General features: G+C 44.9%; 1 protein-coding gene and 2 long non-coding RNA genes across 8 annotated transcripts; 2 read left to right on the forward strand and 1 right to left on the reverse strand.

Moving 5' to 3' along the window:
- Nucleotides 1–1,114: 1,114 nt before the first annotated feature.
- LOC310767212 lies at nt 1,115–7,795 on the reverse strand. 4 transcript variants are annotated; one of them, XR_014550741.1, is made up of 4 exons: nt 7,679–7,795; nt 6,748–6,856; nt 4,928–5,125; nt 1,115–1,512 (listed from the first exon to the last, which is right to left on the reverse strand). It is a non-coding gene; the product is annotated as an uncharacterized lncRNA (long non-coding RNA). The 4 variants fall into 4 exon arrangements; XR_014550742.1 differs by lacking the exon at nt 1,115–1,512 and having other exon boundaries at nt 4,271–5,125; XR_014550743.1 differs by lacking the exons at nt 1,115–1,512; nt 7,679–7,795 and adding an exon at nt 7,016–7,102 and having other exon boundaries at nt 4,271–5,125.
- A 4,335-nt stretch (nt 7,796–12,130) lies between these two features.
- LOC310766003 lies at nt 12,131–13,301 on the forward strand. Its single transcript, XR_014549918.1, has 2 exons — nt 12,131–12,802; nt 12,890–13,301. It is a non-coding gene; the product is annotated as an uncharacterized lncRNA (long non-coding RNA).
- Nucleotides 13,302–13,434: 133 nt separating this feature from the next.
- Nucleotides 13,435–22,061, forward strand: LOC310767072 (dynein axonemal heavy chain 3-like). 3 transcript variants are annotated; one of them, XM_083623914.1, is made up of 6 exons: nt 13,435–13,551; nt 18,191–18,253; nt 18,979–19,107; nt 19,295–19,352; nt 19,910–21,039; nt 21,634–22,061. In XM_083623914.1, exons 1-6 carry the CDS (start codon nt 13,549–13,551, stop codon nt 21,913–21,915), a joined length of 1,665 nt encoding a protein of 554 aa, XP_083480040.1. In that variant the 5' UTR covers nt 13,435–13,548; the 3' UTR covers nt 21,916–22,061. The 3 variants fall into 3 exon arrangements, with proteins under 3 accessions (XP_083480040.1, XP_083480042.1, XP_083480041.1); XM_083623916.1 differs by having other exon boundaries at nt 19,910–20,694; XM_083623915.1 differs by lacking the exon at nt 13,435–13,551 and having other exon boundaries at nt 18,075–18,253.
- The last annotated feature ends 489 nt before the right edge of the window (nt 22,062–22,550 follow it).

A 22,550-nucleotide genomic window follows, 5' to 3' on the forward strand; every position in this document is an offset into this window, starting at 1 on the left:
TGGTTTAAGTAACACATGCCTTAACTACGAACTCAAGAAAAGGATATGTAGTTTTCTCCAACACATAGGCATGCAGTCTAATCCATATGTTTGTGTTCTGAGCAGAGCATAATCTATTGGCTGCAGACTGGGAAGGTTTGCTCCAGATTGTGGAGTGAGCTGAAATCTTCCCCCATCCTGCTGAGGATGCTATAACCTTCCAAAATGAGATCCCGTGTGCATGCATATGTATATGTTTACTTATAATACAAAAAATGGTCTTGATCGTATCACTTGCTTTAGACATCTCCATGGAATCCTTAATGAGTGGCATGCCCAACCTTTACTTTATATAGGCACAACGTGTAGCTATTAAAGGCCCCTTACTTTCTTAGAAATGGACAGCTGGTGATACATATCATGACATTCATTGCAAGACAGAAGTCCCTTTTTTAATATGCCCAATTGCAAAAAAACAAACAAACTTCTGTACCTAAAAATATCAGATGAAATCAAATCTCTCTTAGCCAAAGGGATAAAATTTCAAAGCAAGACAAAAGAATCAAGGAGTGACTGCATTTCAAGAATCCTCCATGTAAGAATTTGTTGTCATCTGTCACTCTGCAACAGTGTCTGTTTCCAAAAGCTGGCATCTCAGCTGCCACGCCACTCCTTGAAAACCACTCCACCCATAGAAATCTGAGTGTTGCATCGGGAGAGCTTCAGATAGCAGATGCATTACTGCACTGATTGTGCAAATGTCTCCTATAGAGCACTCAAGTCCTCCCCCCCCCCCCGTGGCTGTTATTTATTGGTGCTTTAAAGGAAAGCACTGACATTTCATAATGGCCCTTAATACAGTATGATGGCATCTTGCGCAAGGGTTATGCTTTGGGGGTGGTGCACATATGCAAAACCGTGTATACACAACCTGCCCCCTTGGAACTACCCTGCGCAAGCAAACTTTTCTTCCAGAGCAGGCTCACCACCAAACAAGCTGGGAGTTTTTAAACTCTCCTCCTTGCTTCTTGGGCATGTCCTGCTCAGTGCGTGGGCTCTGGGGGTGCTCTCGCAAGACCTTGAAGGGACTGTCTGAGTTCCCATAAGATTTCACAAGAGCACCCCAGAACCTAGGAAGCGAGCCAGAGAGCTTCAAAGCTCTTTCCACACCAGGAAAGCCCAGCACAAAGAAGCAGTTGATTTGGGCAATTTTGACAGCTTTCAGACATGCACGGTTGAAATCGGGTCATAGAATGGCATCCAACATAGGATTTCTCAAATCCCCAAAGGGTCCAGTCCACAGCAGCTGTGTCATAGCCACTGGTGCAGGTGGAAGACAATAACATGCTCATCAGACCTCTGTCTCTTGGCTACTCCTAGGTGAGCAGCTGTCGAGGCAGTTGCTGCAACGGAGAGGTCCCACCCTGGACTTCGGCTTATGTATCTCCACTATCTGAGCTGTGCGCAAGCAGGCGCAGACTCCATCTGAGTGTAACCTCTTCCTGCTCCTCACTCTTCAATCCTCTTCTTGACCTGGGAGACAGAAGCAGGAGGAGGAGGTGTGGAAGTCCTTGACCCAACACAGCCTGCCGTATCCCTCCCTCCTCCACCACCTGTTCTTCCCTTTCTGAATGGCCGCCAAGACCGTACAACACCGGTCCTGAAAGACCTACATTGGCTCCCAGTACGTTTCCCAGCACAATTCAAAGTGTTGGTGCTGACCTTTAAAACCCTAAACGACCTTGGCCCAGTATACCTGAAGGAGCGTCTCCATCCCCATCATTCAGCCTGGACACTGAGGTCCAGCTCTGAGGGCCTTCTGGCGGTTCCCTCACTGCAAGAAGTGAGGTTACAGGGAACCAGGCAGAGGGCCTTCTCGGTAGTGGTGCCCACCCTGTTGAACGCCCTCCCAGATGTCAAGGAAATAAACACCTATCTGACTTTTAGAAGACATCTGAAGGCAGCGCTGTTTAGGGGAGTTTTTAATGTTTGATTGGCGGTGTATAAATGATGATGATGATTTTCTATCCTGCATCATCTCCTGCCTCTGACTGTCATCTCCTGGCTGTTACAGGCTCCCCCAGATCACTGCTCCTTTCTTCCAAGTCAGTCTTGCAACTCTACTTCTGCCCAGCCACCACTGCTCAGTGTCCAAACAGCCCCCAATATCCCTCTGTTGGAGGCAATATTCCACTTGCTGGAATTTTAATTGAGGAGTATGCTCATGATCCCCTCGAGGGCTTCCTATAGGCACCCGCTTGGCCACTGGGAGAGCAGGATACAAAAGCAGGTGTGTTTTAGGTCCGATCTTGCCAGGCTCTTTTTATAGACTTAGGTTTAAAAGTGTCAGACTCCAAACAGTATAGAATGTCAGTTGTAATTCCCTTTGCCGCTTAACTGCAGGTGAATGATGACTCGGTAATGCTTGGAGACACTAATCTGGAAGCAGCCAAAAAGCCAAGGTATTTTAAAATTCACTGCATGAATATCTGGTCATTTCTTAGATTTGGATTATTTCTATATCGGGGTGCCTGGGCAGTGAAAGATTTCACTTGCAAAAACTGCATTCTGCATTTTTGGAAATGTGTGTCAAGTTGAAAGGGCCAACTGGCAAATCTGGCAGCCGTAGAAGAAAGCTCTTTTGTATTCACAACTAGGAAGAGGAGAAATGAATGCAAGTTATGTTGAAATGGGAATTCTAGCATTGGCTTCGTTCTCATATGAGAAGCACAGTCTGAATCTGCTTCAGTGATCTGAGTGTTCCACCTTGTGGTCAAGTCATTGAACTAGAAGTGATTCAGGAAAAACTGACAGAAAAGATCAGTGTGCAATAAATTGAAGCTTATTTTCCTTCCCATGGTTTTCCAGTATCCAGTGAGCCTGGGAGGTTCATAACATGAGCCTGGAATTGAACCCTGCTATACTCAAAGCGAGTCCAAAATTCCATGCATTGGATCAAAGTGGCTCTTTGCAGAAGCCAAGAAAATGATGCAGCACAGTATTTTTCAAAGTATGGGCTAGGGATGACCACTAGGCATTGATGCCACAGGTCTATCTTCTGGTTGCACTGAAGACTTTCAGATAGGCCAGTGCCAGTAACAACTTCCCACATATTGGCTAGAGCAAGAGAGTGGGTCAGAGCAAGGGTCCATTTGGGTGGTGAAAACACCACGCTTCATGGTAGGCCATAAAACGAGCCCTCGGTGCCCTGACCCACGGGTCACGTTTTTACCAAAAAATCTGATGTCCGATTCACTTGAAAATGGTGCCCAACCCCTGCAAATTGCCTGCTGCAAAGTTGTCTGATTCACTTGAAAAGGGTGCCAACACCTGCAAATTGCCCACTGCAAAGTTTGGCGGTACAAACAGCGCATTCCACAGTAGGTGGAAGGTAATACGGGGGGAAATTGTGCTGTTGCTGTGACTTCATAGCTAGAAAACTCTCTTTTTGCCTCTTACGTGACAACTCAGCAGAGTTTGTTTGCACATTGGGAGAAATATATTGATGGTAGAGCCGTTTAAGAATGTAACCATTTTGGAACCAATGGTTCTGCCATCTTGGCCTCACCACCAAGAAGGGTCTATCTCTTGTAAGCTTGTCCTAAGACATGGACGGTCATGTAATATCTCTCATTTATGTCTCGTAGCCAAGGAGTAATTATCACTAAATAAGCCCTAAACGGCCTCGGTCCAGTATACCTGAAGGAGCATCTCCACCCCCATCATTCTGCCCGGATGCTGAGGTCCAGCGCTGAGGACCTTCTGGCGGTTCCCTCATTGCGAGAAGCAAAGCTACAGGGAACCAGGCAGAGGGCCTTCTCGGTAGTGGCGCCCGCCCTGTGGAACGCCCTTCCAGCAGATGTCAAAGCGATAAACAACTACCTGACATTCAGAAGACATCTTAAGGCAGCCCTGTTCAGGGAAGTTTTTAACGTGTGATATTTTACTGTATTTTTGGTTTCTATGGAAGCCGCCCAGAGTGGCTGGGGAGGCCCAGCCAGATGGGCGGGGTATAAATAATAAATTATTATTATTATTATTATTATTATTATTATTATTATTATTATTATTATTACTTTGTTAGCATGGCATCTAGTATACCCTGCTTCTTTACATTTCCAACACTTACTAGATACTGTTCTATACATTTTTGCTAATTTAACCAGATACCACCAATGCATCATTTTCATATAATTCTCTTTTAGTAGGGTTGTATGCAACAATTCATAAAATATTGCATGTCAATAAAAAGGTCGTAAATGCAACAATGTGAATAAAATATATATATATATTTAAAAAATAATTATAATATAATGATGAGAGTTTATATTCAACAAAACTGGAAAGTCATAGGAACTCTTTGATAGCCTTAGAGTAACTGAAAGAGAACTGAAACTGGCAGAGCCTTCCATCCCTGCCTCTGACTGCAGTTTTTCCACCTAGGAATTTGTTTTCACAGAAAATCCATTCCTGGCCTTCCCTACAGTTTGCTTTAATTTTCTTTACTTTTTCAATGTAATTTGAAAGTGGTGTGTGGGATGGGGAGTTGCTGCTATTGTTACGCAGACTCTATCATGTGCCAGCCCTCCAATGCCTAAGCCAAATCCAACCTAGACCTGGAATCAAGAGTTGGTGGGGTCAACCATGGTCTGCACCACAGTGAATAGGAAAAGACCAAGGAGCCACAGAGTGGACATGGTCATCTATTTAAACAAGAAGAACAGATGAAGATTGCTCTTAGACAGAAGGCATAGTCAACAACTTGATCAGTGAGCTCCACCTGACAAACCACTTATTGAGCATGCATCTTGATTTGCTTGCTTATGCAGAAGTTAGATTATATCTGGACTTTAAGGAGCAAGCTGGATGACAGAGCACTTTAATCCACTTTAACTGCACCATCCTAAATCTCCAGTGTACACTGCAATCCCTCCCACAAAATACTAACAAGGAAGTGGCCGCTTCCACTTGGATCAGGCTTTCTTTCTGGCTTTTCTTTCACGCTCTCCATGACCAGCTTGACAGGTCCTGGAGGATCCTGTAGGGATTTGACAAAGGAGGTATTTGCCAGGTTCAGGGTATGGAGAGCCGAAAGGGGAGCATCCAGGGCTGGCATTGCCTCGGCAAGGTCTCCCTCAAACTCCTCCTGTAATCATATCAAATATACCACATTGTCAGGATGAACAGTCCAGTGAAACAATAACTTTCCAAGAACCACACTTTCCTTTCTTATTCCAGGTGCTGTCACTGGATGTGCCTTGATTGGAATTGATTGAGGGCCCTCTCGGTGGCAGTTCCCCACCTGTCAAATGCACTCCCTGGTGCAACGGGAACGTGGTCACCCAGTAAGTTTTAGAACTCAGTGGGGATTTGATAACCCTGGTCTCCTCTGGCCTAACACTCTAACTCTTTCTCATCCTCTCCCTTTCTTTGCTTGCTTGTGTTGATGGGGAGAGGGAGAGGGGTAGAGGGAGTTATTTTTTGTCTTTGGAAGATAAATGCATCAATATTCTTCCTAGATGACTTAAATATGTCTGCCAAGGAGGTATACAGAGCCTAGCCTTCTACAGAATTCCTTAGGCAATGGATTGATCACAGCCACTGGTATGACAAGAAGGACACCTCAAGGCTTGCTATTGTTGATGTTCTGTTTCTTTCAGCAAAGGGGCCTCCGGGAGATGGAAGGAATGATATTACCTGCATGATGTTAGATTAAATGCAATAGGACAGCCTTTCTCAACTTTGGGTCCCCAATGTTGTTGGACTACAACTCCCATCATCCCTAACTAGAAGGACCAGGTCAGGGATGGTGGGAGTTGTAGACCTACAACATCTGGGGACCCAAGGTTGAGAAGGGCTGCAAAAGGGCACCATCCTTCCCTCTAATGTTAGGATTTTAGCTAAGAAAGAGCCATGGAGAAAGAAGAAAATCTAAAGGCAATGGGGGAAATGTACAAACACAAAAGCTGGTGCCATAAGAACTGGATATGCTCATTACCCAGGGAATACTTATAATTAATTAGGGTGGGGAGGTGGAAAACATGGGGGAAGGAGGGGGTCACCCTGCCTGGAAACCTTACCAAGAGCACTCCTATTAGAAGGTGAGGGTGCCCAACATCTTCCCCCCTCTAATTTCAGACTCAGATAGTTGCGTGTCAATCAGTCTGAAAGCAATATGGATCAGCCTACAAATGGTAGCTCTGTGAGGGATCTCCTAACAACTTTCAGCACCTTTAACAAACTACAGTTCCCAGGATTCTTTGGGAGAGGAAGCCAGGGCAATTTAAAGTGGCATAATAGTACCTTAAATGTATGGTGTAGACGTGACCTTGCCACCTTCACCAGTAGTTTCAACTGTCTGCCTGGGGTCACCAGAAGGCATGGCAAAGCTGCACTGAGACTTACTCTGCCTTCCTTTGTGTCTCACAGGGCGTTTCACAAGGCATCTGGCCATTGTTTTCATCAGTGCCTTTGATGATCAAACTTTAGATTTGAGATTTGAGACCACTATTCTGAGGCCACTATTCTGAGGAATGTGCTTCTCTTCAAGAGAGCACATGTTGTGGTATTTATATGTGCAGAATCTGCCCCAGGAGTTTAAATATAACACATAACTTTCTTTGGTATGATAAAACATACAGTGCTTGTTTTCTGGGGGGGGATGTTTAGGGGTACTCTCATTTTGACTCAAGGAAATCACCATTTTATAGTTGAAATTGGAGGAAATAAATACAGTAAATGGACAAAAGTACAAAGAACATGCACTACCTCATGCTAGATTCCAACTCCTACTTCACACATTAAATGCTTGTTCAGTCTGAGACTCAGGAAATGTGGCTGCCATCGGGGGTAGCAACAGAATTGAGGATTCACCGTGCTAGAGAAGAAAATAAAATGTTTAAAATTTTTAGTTTCTTCCGTTTGATTCACAAAATGTTTAGGGGTGTGAGTACCTCTGCGTTCCCCCCAGAAAAAAGTACTGAAAATACACACACACACACACACACACACACACACGAGAAACTGGCAGACTTACGAGATTTTACCTACTTATTCTGAGGCACATAGCTGTATAAAACGCACAGTAAAACTCCCTCTCTCACTCTCTGCACTTGATAACAGACCTAACTGAAAAGAACTGCCTGCTGTGGTGACATCCTAGGATTCCAGACCACTTTAACTCTTTCCATAATGCATTTCCCTCAACCACATCTAGCCACTATCTACCACTTCCACTGCTCTTGCTATAGAATCCTGTACTGCTGTGTGTTTGTTATCTGAAGTGACACTTGATTTAGGATCAGGAGGTTGATAAAAAGCCTCCATGGTTAGCAAAATAGGAATCTGTTGTTGGTCGATCTAACTTAGCACTGTCTGCACTGACTGGTAGAAGCTCTCCAGGATTTCAGGTACCAGGGACTAAAGTGTAAAGCCACGTGCTCTGCCATTGAATTATGAATGGGGATGGGGGAGAAATAATGAGCAGTATCCAATTAAACCATTGTCTCAGTACAAGGATTTCTGCTTGTGCAATGGAACTTCCCCTAGATATGTTGCTCCAACCCTTTGGAGCAGATTTGGGGAGGGTTTGGGATAGATGCCTGGAGGGAGGACTTGTGCAAAAGGAAATCCTTTGCACTTTCCCAATCTTAACAAGGAAGTTCGCCGGCCAGGCTACGTATGCAAAATGAGCACTCACACTTTACATTGTGGGTGCCCTTTGCGGGATCATGCATGGTGCTACAGTTCCCAGGGGGCTTACTGGCAAACAGGGGCTGGCTTGCCTTTCAGTGTTAATTTTTAGGGGTTTATGCCCAACCTCAGTAATCAAGTTTCTTGCTGGGAGGTGGGGCCAGCCCCATTTTTATAAATAGGGGGTGGAGCCAACAATAGCCAGAGTGGCACAGAGTGGCGAGTACTTGGGGTCCCATTTCCTTTTCCACGTTTCCTTCTCCCCTATCATACTTCCTGCCATGGAGCCAAGCTGCCTTGACAGCTCTTTGTTATTAATTCCCCCCCTTCCTGTTGCTTACTGCTGGCGAGGCCTGTTAGGCCTTCCATTGTTCGGGGGCCTGCAGCCTAGCAAAGCCTATTGAGGCCTTCCTTTGTTCCCTGCCAGCCGCTGGATTGCAGCGGGGGGGGGGGGGGGGTCCATGGCCTACTGAGGCCTAGTGAAGCCTCCAATTGTTCCCTTGCAGATTCTGGACTGCAGCGAGAGGGCTGCGGCCTAGTGATGTAGCACCCTGCTTGTGGTTAACGCTTAGCTGGAATGAAATATTCAACGCAGCAATAGAGAAATTAAAATAATAATTTATTTGTCAGACAAATAAATGAGAGACACAATGGTATATGGTTACCAAAGCTCTGCCCACTGCAGCCCTGATGGTCAGCACTTATATTTCCTCAGCTCAGCCCCCTTATGCCTCCTTTGGCTGCCTCTGTCCAATCAGCCTGGTTGAAATTCCTATTGGCTGTTTGCTAGAACCAATCATAAAAGATACACCCATTTCCTATTACCTTTTATGGGAGACAAAGAGCTATATTTCCTTCTATCCATAAATGGCAGACAAGTAGCCATATATCTTACATTTGCCTCGACAAGGCACCTTAATTACCAGATCACCTTTTGCCCCTGTTGCCCCTGCATTCCAAAACAAATGGCTAAAACAGATGGCTCATGGTATCAAGTTCTATCTAAACAGAGATCTTGGGTTCACATTCTCACACACCATCAATGAAATAAGAATCTAACATAAGAATCTAACATTTCTTACTTTCTAAATCCTTTGCATAATTACATTAAGCCAACAAATCTCATACATAACATAGATAGCTTTTTAGAAGAAAAGGCCTTTGCAAAGTAAAAAAAGGAACTCAGTAAAAAACAGCTTCAAAAAGAAGCCTCTTCAGTTTACACCCTCCTTTCCCAGCCAGCTGCTTTTCCCATTAGCTTTTCCCAAAATTTATTGCCCTTAGGAAAATATGGCTAGAGTCTGATGAGAGGCACATGGTATTATTTTCTGTTAAACAATAAATCTTACTATTTACCAACTCTTAATTAGAGTTTTTGCAGCTTGATTGTATTCTGTAATTTGTAGGGTCAGTGTAACATTTGCTCCCAGCCTGTATTTCCCTTTTATAACTTTGAGAAACTTGTCTCCTGCTACTGCTATAAATCAGGGGGGCCCTTGTTCAGGAGAGCAGGAAGATAAACAACTGCCAGAGTACTTAGCCAGCTGGTTTCTGCCTGGCATGAAACATACAAACATTTGCAAATATATCTTTAAGCTCATTTTAAAATACAGGCCTTGATCAGATGCCTCAGTGAGGCCTAGTGAGGCCTTCCTTTGTTCCCTTGCAGCCCCTGGACTGCAGTGGGGGGCCTGCAGCCTAGTGAGGCCTAGTATAGCCTCCAATTGTTCCCTGGCAGATGCTGGACTGTAGCGAGAGGGTTGTGGCCTAGTGAAGCCTCCCTTTGTTCCAGGGCAGCCGCTGTTGAGGTGCTATTCCCAGTGCATGGTATTTGCCCAATTTTTCACCAGGCCCTCTGTGAAACCATGGGGTTGGTCTAGATGGCCTCTGGGATCACCCCTTGCAATTTGGATTTGTCTACCTGCCATTTATAGCCCTGTGCATTGGCTTGCTAGCATTAATGTGATTTTATTCTCTCTTGTTTCTGGCCTGCTCTAGTTTGAACCATATTTTCAGCTTCGCTTCAGGTAGCGTTTGAATGAACATTTGACTGTCCATACTTCGTTTCAAGTGGGGTGGTGTGCTATTTCATCGAGAGGTCCTGCCAGGTTGAACATCCAGGAATTGAGGAGCATTCTAACTCCTTGTTTGTTTTATTTTGCAGCATAATTTGGCGACATCGTTAGTGGCTTAGTGCTTTCACTTTTTGACCTAATTCATTTGTCACACAGTTTTACACCACTCAGTTAGACCCCTTTACACACATACAAATTTATACATTGTGCCTCCTGCTAAGAAATCCGGTCAGCGGATGGTCCTTTCACCACCCCACACTCGTCGGGGCACCATAAAGGGTGCGCCTAACATGGCTGGCCTAGCGGAGGCAGGCAGCAGGGCAGGGGCTCGCTCCACTAGGAGAAAGTATTTCAGGCCACCGCAGGAAGCTTCAAAGGGAAAGGCGTCAGCAGCAAGTCGACATCCTGGGTCTGGCAAATCTTTGGCCTCCAGAGGCCGCTCAATTAAACGGACAGCACCCACATCCAGGTGACAGGTGAGTCCCTCCCCTGTTCCCTACTTTGTCTGTTCCTCCTCCAGTGAATGCTCAACACGTTCGGCTGCTAGGGACCGCAGGGATAGGACGATTGCTCAACTTTAGACGCAGTTTGGAGGTTCTTTTTTAAAAAAATAATTTTTATTAACAGGCCAATCACATCACATTATTCAAATCACATTAGTTCCAAATTATACAGCCAAATTTTAAATTTTGTTGAGGGTTACATCAAGCTCCGCACGAGTCCAAAATTCCGGATAACTCCAGGCATTACTTATTTTACTGCTTTAATTAGGCAGTTCTATCCAGCTCGATCCGGATAGTCCTTTATTACTTTCTTTCTCTTCTTGTTGTTATCATATATTCCTTTCTTTGCCTCTGCCCCTTGTGGAGAGGAGGGATGGATTCCAAGGGCTGGATTAGGGATTCAAATTTCAAGAGCACCGATCAGCCTCCGAGTATTCGCCTTAGGAAAAAGATGAGGGAGCGCATCCTTAATGGTAAATTATCACCATATTAGGTTAACCCATACTGTGAAGGAAGATAGCAAGATATGGCTGACCTTTTTGGATAGCTTTAATGGTGTGTCCTTTCAGCAGGACGTGCTTCAACCTGGCAATGAGCTACAGGTGCATTCAGATGCCTCTGGTCATTGTGGCTTTGGTGTTTATTTCAGGGGTTGTTGGTGTGCACAGCCTTGGCCGTCATTTTGGCATTCCAAGGGCATCACTTGTGATCTGACCTTTCTTGAGTTTTTTCCTATTTCAGTTGTATTTCACATCTGGGGTCATTGTTTTAAGAACACGAGGGTTTGTTTTGGGTCTGACAATCAGGCAGTGGTATGCATCATTGCCAAGCAATCAGCAAAATCAGAAAAGGTGATTCGCCTGCTCCGTCTTTTTGTGCTAGAATGCCTTAAGGGTAATATATCCTTTTCAGTTAAGTTTGTACCAGATCTTAATAATGCCATTGCAGATGCTTTGTCTCACTTTCAGATGGAGCATTCTTGCGACCTGGCTCCCGAGGCGGCCCAACTACCAGAGACCTTCTCTGAGGTCCTGTGGGAACTTGGAAAAGCGTGGTTACTAAGGGAGTATTGGGGGCCCTTGCACCCTCCACATTGAAGGCTGATACTAGCGCATGGTCTTATTTTAACAGATTTAGATCTAGATTCTGCCCCAGTTATTGACGTCCTCCTTTGGAATCTGATGTGCTAAAATATTTGGTTTATTTAAAACAAAGGGGCATGGCCCTTAAGACCATGAGCCTTCATAAAGCTGCGATCTCTTATTTCTGTAATTGTTTATGGCAGTCTGATCCCTGTGACAATTTTCATGTAAGGAAGTTATTTGTTGGTTGGCGTAGATCGCATCTGCCTATCCCTGATTTGAGAAAGCCTTAGAAATTTTAAAGCAGTATTTTACCCAAGATTTGTTGGTCCAGCAAAATGCATATATTTCTGAAAATAACATGCAGAAATGAATTATATTGGGGAAAATGGCTTGCAAAAATGGATATATTAGGCAAATAAATACAAAAGTGTGTATGTTAGGGAAAATTAGCGCTCAAATGCTAATGATTATTTTTTTTGGCCGGGGGTGGGTGGGTATTGCCGGTGTGGAAATCAGCAGAACTGAACATAAAATTGGGAAAATGAGAAACCGAAATTAACGGATTTGCTCATCCCTAGTGATGTCTGCAACTCTTCACCATGGCAAAGTGGGAGAAGAGAACCTAGGGGTGGGGCATGTTGGAAAGAAAGGTCCGGGTTACATTTAACTTTTTTGCTCCTTTTCAAAGGATTGGCAAAACGATGGCTGCAGAAAACCTCCTCCTGACTTCTTCAAAATCTTACTACATCTTCAACCTGCACAGTTTCTCCCGGGAGAAACTCCTCATGAGAGAGGAATGTTGCTCTGCCCACAAACCCATTTGCAGGTGTGAAAGCTACACTTGCTTTTATTTCAACAAATAGGGGCACCATCATCACCATAAAATTTAGCTTCTTGGGATTGTGGCTGCGAAGGAAAAGCCTGAGCTGAAATAGAAGAACAAGCTGATTGTAGAAAGTGCAGCAAACAAGAAACAGCTGGAGGAGATTGAAGACGAAATCCTGGAAGTTCTTTCCAAGTCAGAAGGAAATATCTAAGAAGATGAAACAGCTATTAAAATCATCTCTTCCTCCAAAGAGTTGTCTGAAGAAATCTCTGAAAAGCAAGAAATTGCCAATATTACTGAAATGGAAATAGATACCACCTGAATTGTGGTACAAGCCAGTGGCCATTCATTTAGCAATAGTTGTCTTCTGCGGGTCTGATCTGGCTGACATGGAACCAATGTATCAATATTCCCTGATATGGTTTATTAACTGCTATGTCCACTCTCTTGCCAATAGCAGGAAAAGTGACATTTTGGAAGAAAGGATTGACTTAATAATTGAACATTTAACAATCAGCATCTACAACGACTGCCGATCCCCGTTTGAGAAGGTCAAGCTTCTTTTCTCCTTCCTTCTGACTATAGGGATTGTTAAAGGGAGAGATGAGATTGATGGTGAGGTCTGGCGTTTCCTACTGACAGGTGAGGTTGCGCTCAAGAACCCAGATGCGAATCCTGCCCCAGAGTGGTTGTCTGACAAATCATGGGCTGAAACTGTGCATTCCTCAGGGCTGAAAAACTTGCATGGGCTGTTGCATCATGTGGAGTCCAATGTTGTGGAGTGGAAAACGATTTATGGTTCTGCCAAACCTCATGAAGTAGAGTTTCCTGGTGAATGGAATCTGGTCACAGGTCTTGACTGCATGGTCATTCTCCGATGCCTGAGACAAGATAAAATCATCCCAGCCACCCAACTCTTCATTGCAGACAATATTGAACCCCCACCTCTGATTTTTGTTCTGTTGCCAGGTGCTGATCCCATGGCAGGTGAGGTTTCTTAAATACCCAACATGAAATCCTTCTTTTATGATACTGCCTTTCCAGTTGAACAAGGCTATAATCTGCATCTTTCACTACCCACACCCTGAGCAGCAGCTCAAACTCTGACCCAGAGGAGGAGTGCACAGCCAGATTTTTTTAAGATGAGGAGATGAGGAGGAGGAGTGTGGATTTGATATCCCACTTTATTACTACCCTAAGGAGTCTTAAAGCAGCAAACAGTCTCCTTTCCCTTCCTCCCCCACAACAAACACTGTGAGGTGAGTGAGTGGCCAGGGCCAAGGAACAATCGCAGCAAAGATGATTAATCAGGCTATCGTGGATGGGACTTGGGTTGTGCTGCAGAACTGCCCTCTCTCGGCCAGCTGGATGTCTGCTTCAGGAAAAAAATGGTGAAGAGGTCATAGTACCTGAGAGTACTCATGACAAGTTCAGGCAAGAATTCAGTATCTATTAATCAGTCTACATGAATGCTGTACAAATCCTGTTTCCTGGGCTCCAGACACCCTCTTATGCTGATCAGGAAAGGGGTGCAATGAAAGTTCTAATCCCCTGGGGCTCTGGGGTCACAGAGAAAGTGGCAGCAGGCTTTTTTTTTTTAAAAAAGGCGATATTAGGTAAATATCTCTTCCAAGGGTGGTCATGTCAGATAATATCACAGTGAACAGCAGGGTCATGCAGGTAAGGTCAGGATACTTAGCATGTGCCTCAATTTAGCAGTATCAAGTTCAGGGCCAAGGTATAATACACAGGTTAGTATATAAAGCCCTTAACAGCTTGTCCCTAGTTTACTTGTGAGATTTCCTTATCCTATATATGCCATGCAACTGCTTGGATCTGTGGAACTGGCACTGTTACAAGTGCCACATAATACTTGATCCGCATTTGTAAGAAATTGATATTTTCAGTTGGAACTCCCAAGCAGGTACCTTCATTCTACTCTTTTTGGTGCCTGCTAAAAACATCCATAAATGTAGAATCTTGACATACATTTTAATTTACCCCCTGCCCATCGTTGATCTTATTTATTTTTCAATGTTTTCAATAGTTGTTTCCTTTTTTTAGATGATTTTATGGTTTTACTTTTTTTGTAAACTGCTTTGAGCTTTTGTGGCAATCAAGTGTTGTATAGATCTTAAGAAATAAATAAAAATAAATATACACCCAGATTTAGGCAAGCCCTATCAGAACCATGGACAGGTCCTGTGACCTCCAGTGGCTGCAGTTTTCTCTTGATTGTGGTTAATGGGTGGATGTTGTCTCAGCAAAGAGGTTGAGGTTGGCAAACCCTGTCCTGCAATTAGCCCTGCCTTTCCGGAGGAGCTGGCTGTGTTCTTTAAAGGGCTATTGTCCAGTTCCATAAATGCTAACATCTACAAGGCTGAAAGATGAAATGCTACTGGGGACTCATCCTAAGGGTTTGAGTCACAAACCCCACCTCAGCCCACTCACAAAGGGTCATCACAAACCCCACCTGAGCCCTCTCACAAAGGTCCATCACAAACCCCACCTCAGCAGACTCACAAAGGTCCATCACAAACCCCACCTCAGCAGACTCACAAAGGGCCATCACAAACCCCACCTCAGCCCTCTCACAAAACGCGCTCACAAACCCCATAGTACATTGGGATTTGTGACAAAACTCCATCATCCCTAGTAATGCAAGGCCAGCTAACATCTGGCTGCTTATTAAAAGTGTCCCACTGTAGGTTCCAATTCCCCCCTGTGCCCACTGTATGAGGGCTCCGGTCACCTTGTGAGCAGAGTCTTATTTAGTCTTCTGTTTTAAACAGACGGTATCTCAGCATGCTCTATAAACACCTTACCATTTCATTCAAATGCATTGTTTCTATTCCTAGGCGAATCTAACTATGGTAGGAGATTACTCGACAACAAGGACAGGCTTCTCCAGCTCTCTGTTCTTTCCAATTGCATATTGTAAAGCTGCAGAAGTCCTGGAAAACTATCAGCTTTCCCCAGAGGGGGAATATTTTGTAAAAAGTCCATTCTTTTGGGAGGAGTGGGTTTGTTGTTCAAGGCCTCCCAATCACCTTGACTGCACAACCGGGATTTGCTGGGATGTGGCTGAATCCCACCCAAGACTAACACTGGTCTGGAAGTCCCCTTTGCTTTGCTCCCAGTTTTATTTCTTGCGTTGAGCCCAACTCTTTGCTTTGTCATTTCATTCAACTTCGCTTCTGGCTTTCCCCAGTTCCTACCATGGCTTTCATTTTCAGGTCAGGGTCATGGGCTTGAGCCCCTGCATTGCAGGATGTTGAACTAGATGACCCTCTATTCCATTCTGGCTCTATGATTCTTTGATTCTGTTAACTTCATAATCCGTCCATTCCTGTGTAAGGTCTTCCTTGCCCTCTGCCTTCCCCTCACTGCCCCAGATATTAATCTTCTGGTGGTTTTAGGCCCCACCTGCAGCATACATTTAAAGCAATATCATACCTATTTACACAGTCATGAATTCCCCCTCCAAAATCCTGGGAACTGGAGTTTATTAAGGGTGCTGAGAGGTTAGTTCCTCTTCCTAGGGAACTCTGGAGCTTGCAGCTCTGTGAAGGGAACACAGCTATTAGACTTTGGGCATATATTGATGGATCACAAAGTTTATTTGAGTCTGCTACTTTTATTTTATTTTTTCCCCTATTTTGTTTTATGTTGCTGTTTGATTAGTCAGGATACACACACACACACACACACACACACACACACAATCACACTCTTTTGTTTATTTTGTATGGGACAGACAGCCACAGCAGCATAGAAAGCAGTAGCATATGTAAGGCACAACTTCAAAGGGGAAAGCTATTATTATACTCAGTTGGACAGGAAGAAATGACTGGATTGGATATAGAAGAAAGAAGAGGATGAGTCAAATATGAAACATGGACTGCATGTCGGAATTTTTGTTCCACCCTTGAGCTTTTGCCGTAACCAGATAGTAATATTGGCTCGGCTAATTAGGCCATACAATACCTTATTGCACCAGCTCACTTGCCTTATGGATATGCTTTGCAGTATTCAAGCTTTTAGTTCCTTTAAGGCCAGAACTCAAAAGATGGAGATTCAAAGGGGGACAACATATATCTCATGCAGTGAATGGGCTGGGCACATTTTAGAGGACGTGTGCAATGACTGACATTCTGGGGAAGAGTAACTCAGGCCTCTTACAATGATGTTTCCACAAATACCACACAAGATACAATTCAGCCTTAACAGAGATCAAAGAACAGGACTCTGCATTTCTGCCTTGTAGAATTTTCTGAAGGGATAAAGGAGCACCTAAGTTGTGCTTTCAAGACATCTGCAAGAAAAAGGTTTCTTACTTGAGCCAGACCCTGTTGACACAAGTGCTACCAAGAGCACAAAACACTTGGAGAAGTGTTCATAAGCTGCTGTTCCCCGCATCACCCTATTCAAGTGAAACAGCTCAGGCTGACCTGTGTTATTCCTATGGCAGCCCGAGACACCACTGTCCTGATAACCTTAGGTGGGTTATCCCATGCTTTGTCTGGAGTTTGTCTGCCCCATTGTAAGACTTAGCTGCCAGCTCAATTGGCTGCTGTACGTGGAATGGGATTGAAGATTCATCGTTTTGTTTTTGCTTTTTGCTTCAGGCAGCAAAATGTATTGGTCTGGCTCTGCATATTGACTGATAGCAAACTGTTCCTATTGGTAATAATGTCACTTTTGCTGCATTTGAAAGCCATTTACCCTTTTCCAACTTTCGGGCTGACGACTTATTCATGGGGCCAGTTCAGCCTTGTTTGGAATTTCTTCGCCATCATTGCAGGGTCATGGCTAAGACATCCCCTATCCATCTCACTCTTTCTATGATGACACTGTATATTGCTTTGCTTGATAAGGATCCTGTGAGCTTCAACTTCCCGCTCGCTCACCTCCACCTTGTTGCGCCCTAAGACTGAGGGAGCAACTGCGTTAGTTCCCCAATCTCATTTAGGCCCTAGAAAGATATGGAAATGTCATGGAGGAAGCCCACGTTGAGCTGTGTCCAGCTTAAACTGCAGAACACACTGGTATGTGTATGCAAAGGAATGAACTGGGGAAACGTAAAACTGTAGTAAAGCACATGTGCTGCTGTTCTGGAATTTTTGTTCTGGAATTATTCTACTTCACCCAGAATTCAGGAAGAGTGGGATGTAGGAATGCTCTGGCACAAACCAGAAGAACAGCTGTACATAGCATTGGCACTCTCTTAGTGGCAAGCAATGCACAAATCTAACAAACCTATAAAATGGAAAGTTGTAATAGGTGAAGTCATCTGGCCTCCCTAGGCTAACCATTTCTCTTTACCTGTCACCTATTTCCATATGAAATGCGTCTTGCACTGAAGTCCATAGGGGTATCTTCACCTACAACCTAGGTTTATATCTACTCCAGATTCTCAATATAGTGCATCTAACAAAATGTTTTTGAAAGTTCATATTCACTTTGACCTTGTCATACCACTGATATCCATGTCACCCAAACCTTAAATCATGACTCTCTAATTCCAAAATCCCCCTATTTCTTAGGATCACTCACTCCTTCATCCAAGCTAAGCAATAGGTGGCAAAATACAATTTCTAATCAGGCAGTTCCAATCCTCCCCTTTGCTTTACATCTTGCAGTACTTTCATTTTAACTTGTGGTTTTTTTCATTGCCATAACACTTAGATAAACCCCTTTTGCCATTCTTTAAATAGTGAATCAGTCGCAAGAGGTATTATTTGAAATAAAAATATCATTCTAGGCAAAACATTCATTTTTATCACTGAAATTTTGCCTAGCAATGACAATTTTAACTTTTCCCATCTTGGCATAATAATTCAAGACGGGTGCCCGCTTACATCACAATCCAATGTTATGTTTATATTGGGGTTATCTGGTGCACAGAGGGCATTTCAGCAAATGAGCTGCAAATAGGTAAGTTGTTAGGTGAGCAGCCTGGGCGGGAAAGTGTTCTGGGAGTTAAAAGCTGTCTAAAAACAATATTCATCTGCTTTTCTTTTTTCATAGATTACAATGTCAATTTTCTGGATAATTCTCTTGGTGTCAATTTCTGGCACCAAACATGCTGAGGTAAGAAAAAAATGTGACTAGCATAGGGCTTGCCAATACGAAGGTCGGCAGTTTGAATCCCCGTGACGGGGTGAGCTCCCGTTGCTCGGTCCCTGCTCCTGCCAACCTAGCAGTTCAAAAGCATGTCTAAGTGCAAGTAGATAAATAGGTACCGCTCTGGTGGGAAAGTAAACGGCGTTTCTGTATGCTGCTCTGGTTTGCCAGAAGCGGCTTAGTCATGCTGGCCACGTGCCCGGAAGCTGGACGCCAGCTCCCTCAACCAGTAAAGCGAGTTGAGCGCCGCAACCCCAGAGTCGTCCGCGACTGGACCTAACAGTCAGGGGTCCCTTTACCCTTTACCTTTAAAGGTAAAACATTTGCATTTATTGCTAAAGATTTCTAAAACTGCCCCCCCTTTCACTGGCAGAGGAAGAGGAGTGCAGGGGGAGCACATCACCCCCCCGGCAGCATGATCCTAGCAGGGTGCCATTGCAGCTGCCCCCGCGCTGGGCACCCCACCCCCACAGGCAGCGCTTCCCGCCCCCAGGACGCACGCCCCGCCCCGCCCCGCCCCGCCCCGCCCCGCCCCGCCTTCTCTCTGCCCCCCCCGGTGCCGGAGCATGAAGCTCCACAATTGCCCCTTTTGTGGGGTCACAAGAGAGTGAGTGTGATGCAGTTAGCGTGTTAGGCCGGGGGAGACCAGGGCTATCAAATCCCTACTGAGAATATATTTGATGTCATTACAGGAGGAGTGCGAGAGCGACCTGGTGGAGCGAATGCCCGCCCTGGAAGGTCCGTTTTCGGCTCTCCATACTCTGAAGCTGACAAATACCTCATTTGTCAACTGCATGAACGATCCACCAGGACCCAGTGGCGTAGCGTGGGTTGTCAGCACCCGGGGCAAGGCAAGTTATTTGCGCCCCCTAACCCGTGGATTTGCGCCCCCTAACCCGTGGATTTGCGCCCCTAACCCATGGATTTGCCCTAACCCCAGATGTTGCGCCCGGTGCGGCCCGCCCCCCCTGCACCCCCCACGCTACGCCACTGCCAGGACCTGTCAAGTTGGGCATGGAAAATGTGAAAAAAAAGCCAGAAAGAAAACCTGATTCAACTGGAAGCGGTAATTTATTTTTTTAATCCTCTATTGGGAGGGGTTGTCATGTGTTTCTTTGTTGATACTGAGCATTTTCATCGTATCACTTTATATTATATATTCAGACATTCAACCTGTAGACTTTAGTCCATTAGGGCAAGTGGGGAACTGCCCTAAAAAGCTAAGCCTCTGCTTAGCCAGCCCCCATCTGCTCCTGTTCCTCCTTAGACCCAGTGTTGCTGTTATGGAACTCAGCAGGAAGGAGGGTGAGGACAAAGCCAGAATTAGTTCACTCTGCCTGTCATTGGCTCTAATTCCCCACTACTGTTGAATCTCCCATATTCTGCCCTACAAGTCCAATGGGCATCAGCCCCTCCCCCTGCATTCAATGCAATAAAATGAACCATAGATGCAAGTGTCATTCTATGACCTTATCCATTTCCTTTGGCTTAAGAATCACCTGGATGCTCCCAAAACTATTACAGGGGAAAGAACAGCAAGGTTGAAAATCTTCCAGATTTTTAAAATGAGATATTTATATTTTGAAAACATTTTAATATATATGTATTTATTTGAAATTTCAGGAAGTTCCAAAATGGTTGTAAGGCACATGAGATTCCTCGACTCCTTGAAGACTACTGACAAAGAGAATTTCCTCCCAGCTGTAATGAAGAGAAGTAGAGAGAAGTTGTGGACTTTCAGCCATGTGGACTTTCAGCCATCTTTCATAGAGCCAGCTGTATCATCTGCCTGCAAAGGCTTGTGCCAAGGAGTTGGATCCATGGAAGCGTACGACCGGGTGGCAAAGGTGGTGGCCCCAAAACATCAAGAACTCAGGAAAGAGGAAGGCTTGCTCACTCTACTGATGGAGAAGCTCAATACGGACAGAGACGAACTAAAGAAAGTAACTGACCGCCTCCGGGACCTGAACGATGAACTTGAATCACTTAAGAACCGGAAGAAAGAACTTGAGAAGAGCATTGAGGAATGCTCTCAAAATCTGGAAATTGCTGAAAGGATGAGCTTGGGAGGAAAGGAGGATAGGGGCACGGAAGCAGCAAGCTATAATCTTTCCATTATCAAGGTTTCTGACTCCACTTACGTAAGGACTTTGGAGAACGCCATCCAGTTTGGAACCCTAGTCTTGCTTGAAAATATCGGCAAGGAAGAGTTGGGTGCCATCTCAGAGCCAGTGCTGCTAACGGCAACTTTCAAACAGCAGGGTGTAGAGTACAGGAGACTGAGAGAGGACGTTCTTAAGTACTCAAGCAATTTCAAGTTTTTACTCAATGGATTTCAAGTGGAATACTACTTGGAGGAGTCTGACCACGTCACCAAGGAGCCCATGTCTCTGGTTATGTTGAAACAGGTAGATTTTATGGAAATTTGTATCTGTTTTCGTTATCTGCTGTATCCGTTGCAAGCTCAGTATTATGAACAGAGACTGAGAGAGAACGTTATTGAGTACTCAAGCAATTTCAAGTTTTTACTCAATGGATTTCAAGTGGAATACTACTTGGAGGAGTTTGATCAGGTCACCAAGGCGCCCCTGACAGCTCTTCAGCCGACATGGATTCAGACCTCCGCAGAAACGGAGAAAATGGTGGTTCTCTTAGAAAAAGTAACTATTGAGGTTTCTGATGCCAAGGAACAGCTAGTGGGTGCAGATGAAAAGGAAGCCAATGAAGCGGCCGCTATTGCCCAGGGTATTCAGGTCATTGTGCTGTGCAGCCTGGTGCTCCCTCCCCATTCTCTACTATGCCAACTTACCTGAGAGTAAGCCCCCTTGAACCCAAGAAGACTGAAAAAAGATGCACACACAGGACTGCACTGTCAGCACATGATGTGCCCTTCCACAGTTGGTTTTTAATGAAAGAGCAGCAATTAAGAGGGGATGTTCACACATGATGTTGCTGAGAGGGGATTCAACCCCCTGTGCCCCCTCGCCCGTTCTGATCTGCCTCCCCAAGGTTGCTATTTAGCCCAGAATTAAAAGTAATATTGGGCAAAAATGCCCTCCTTTTGTGGTGTCGTAAGTGAGTGAGTGTGATGCAGTTGAGTGTTAAGCCAGGGGAGACCAGGGTTCCAATCCACACTGAGTTCTAAAACTCACTGGGTGACCATGTTCCCATTGCACCAGGGAGTGCATTTGACAGGTGGGGAACTGCCACCGAGAGGGCCCTCAATCAATTCCAATCAAGGCACATCCAGTGGCAGCACCTGGAATAAGAAGGGAAAGGGTGGTTCTTGGAAAGTTATTGTTTCACTGGACTGTTCAGCCTATGTGGTATATTTGATATGATTACAGGAGGAGTGCGAGGGAGAGCTTGCCGAGGCAATGCCAGCCATGAACACTCCCCTTCTGGCTCCCCTTGCCCTGAACCTGGCAAATATCTCCTTTTTCAAACCCATGCCGGATCCACCAATACCAGTCAAGCTGGCCATGGAGAGCGTGAAAGAAGGGGTCAGGGCCGTTGAAGAGCACGACCATGCCGCAAATGTGGTGGCACCCAAACATGAACAACTGAGAGAAGCTGACGCTTTGCCCCCTGTGAGAATGAATGAAACTACACATTCTGGGGAAGAATAACTCAGACCTCTTACAATGATGTTTCCACAAATACCACACAAGAAACAATTCGGCCTTAGCAGAGATCAAAGAACAGGACTCTGCATTTCTGCCTTGTAGAATTCTCTGAAGTAATAAAGGAGCACCTAAGTTGTGCTTTCAAGGCATCTGCAAGAAAAATGTTTCTTATTTTAGGCAGACTCTGTTGACACAAGTGCTACCAAGAGCACAAAACACATGGAGAAGTGTTCATAAGCTGCTGTTCCCTGCATCACCCTTTTCAAATGAAACAGCTCAGGCTGACCTGTGTTATTCCTATGGCAGCCCGAGACACCACTGTCCTGATAACCTTAGGTGGGTTATCCCATGCTTTGTCTGGAGTTCTGCTTATGAGGTTAGCTATGGGCCGGTACCATCTCCTGACATGGAATAGTATGCTCTTATTAGCAGGGCTAATTTTGACTCAAATGCAAATCTAGATTAGACCTTCAGCTATAAAACAGGGGAATCTGTGGTCTTCCAGTTGCTGTTAGACTCTTAACTCCTATAATCCCTGACCATCACCTATGCTGTCTGGTCCTGATGGGGGTTGGAGTCCAACAACATCTTTTAAACAACATAGGGATAGGATTGAGTCCTGCGGAACCCCTCATTGA

Source organism: Podarcis filfolensis (assembly GCF_964270895.1).
Source record: "Podarcis filfolensis genome assembly, chromosome: 7".
NCBI classification, from domain to species: domain Eukaryota; kingdom Metazoa; phylum Chordata; class Lepidosauria; order Squamata; family Lacertidae; genus Podarcis; species Podarcis filfolensis.

Bases quoted from the DNA above. Each gene is read 5' to 3' on its own strand.
- LOC310767072 (XM_083623914.1), top strand. The intron at 19,108-19,294 runs GTAGCGTGGGTT...GGACCTGTCAAG, and splicing joins ATCCACCAGGACCCAGTGGC to TTGGGCATGGAAAATGTGAA. The intron at 21,040-21,633 runs GTCATTGTGCTG...ATATGATTACAG, and splicing joins CTATTGCCCAGGGTATTCAG to GAGGAGTGCGAGGGAGAGCT.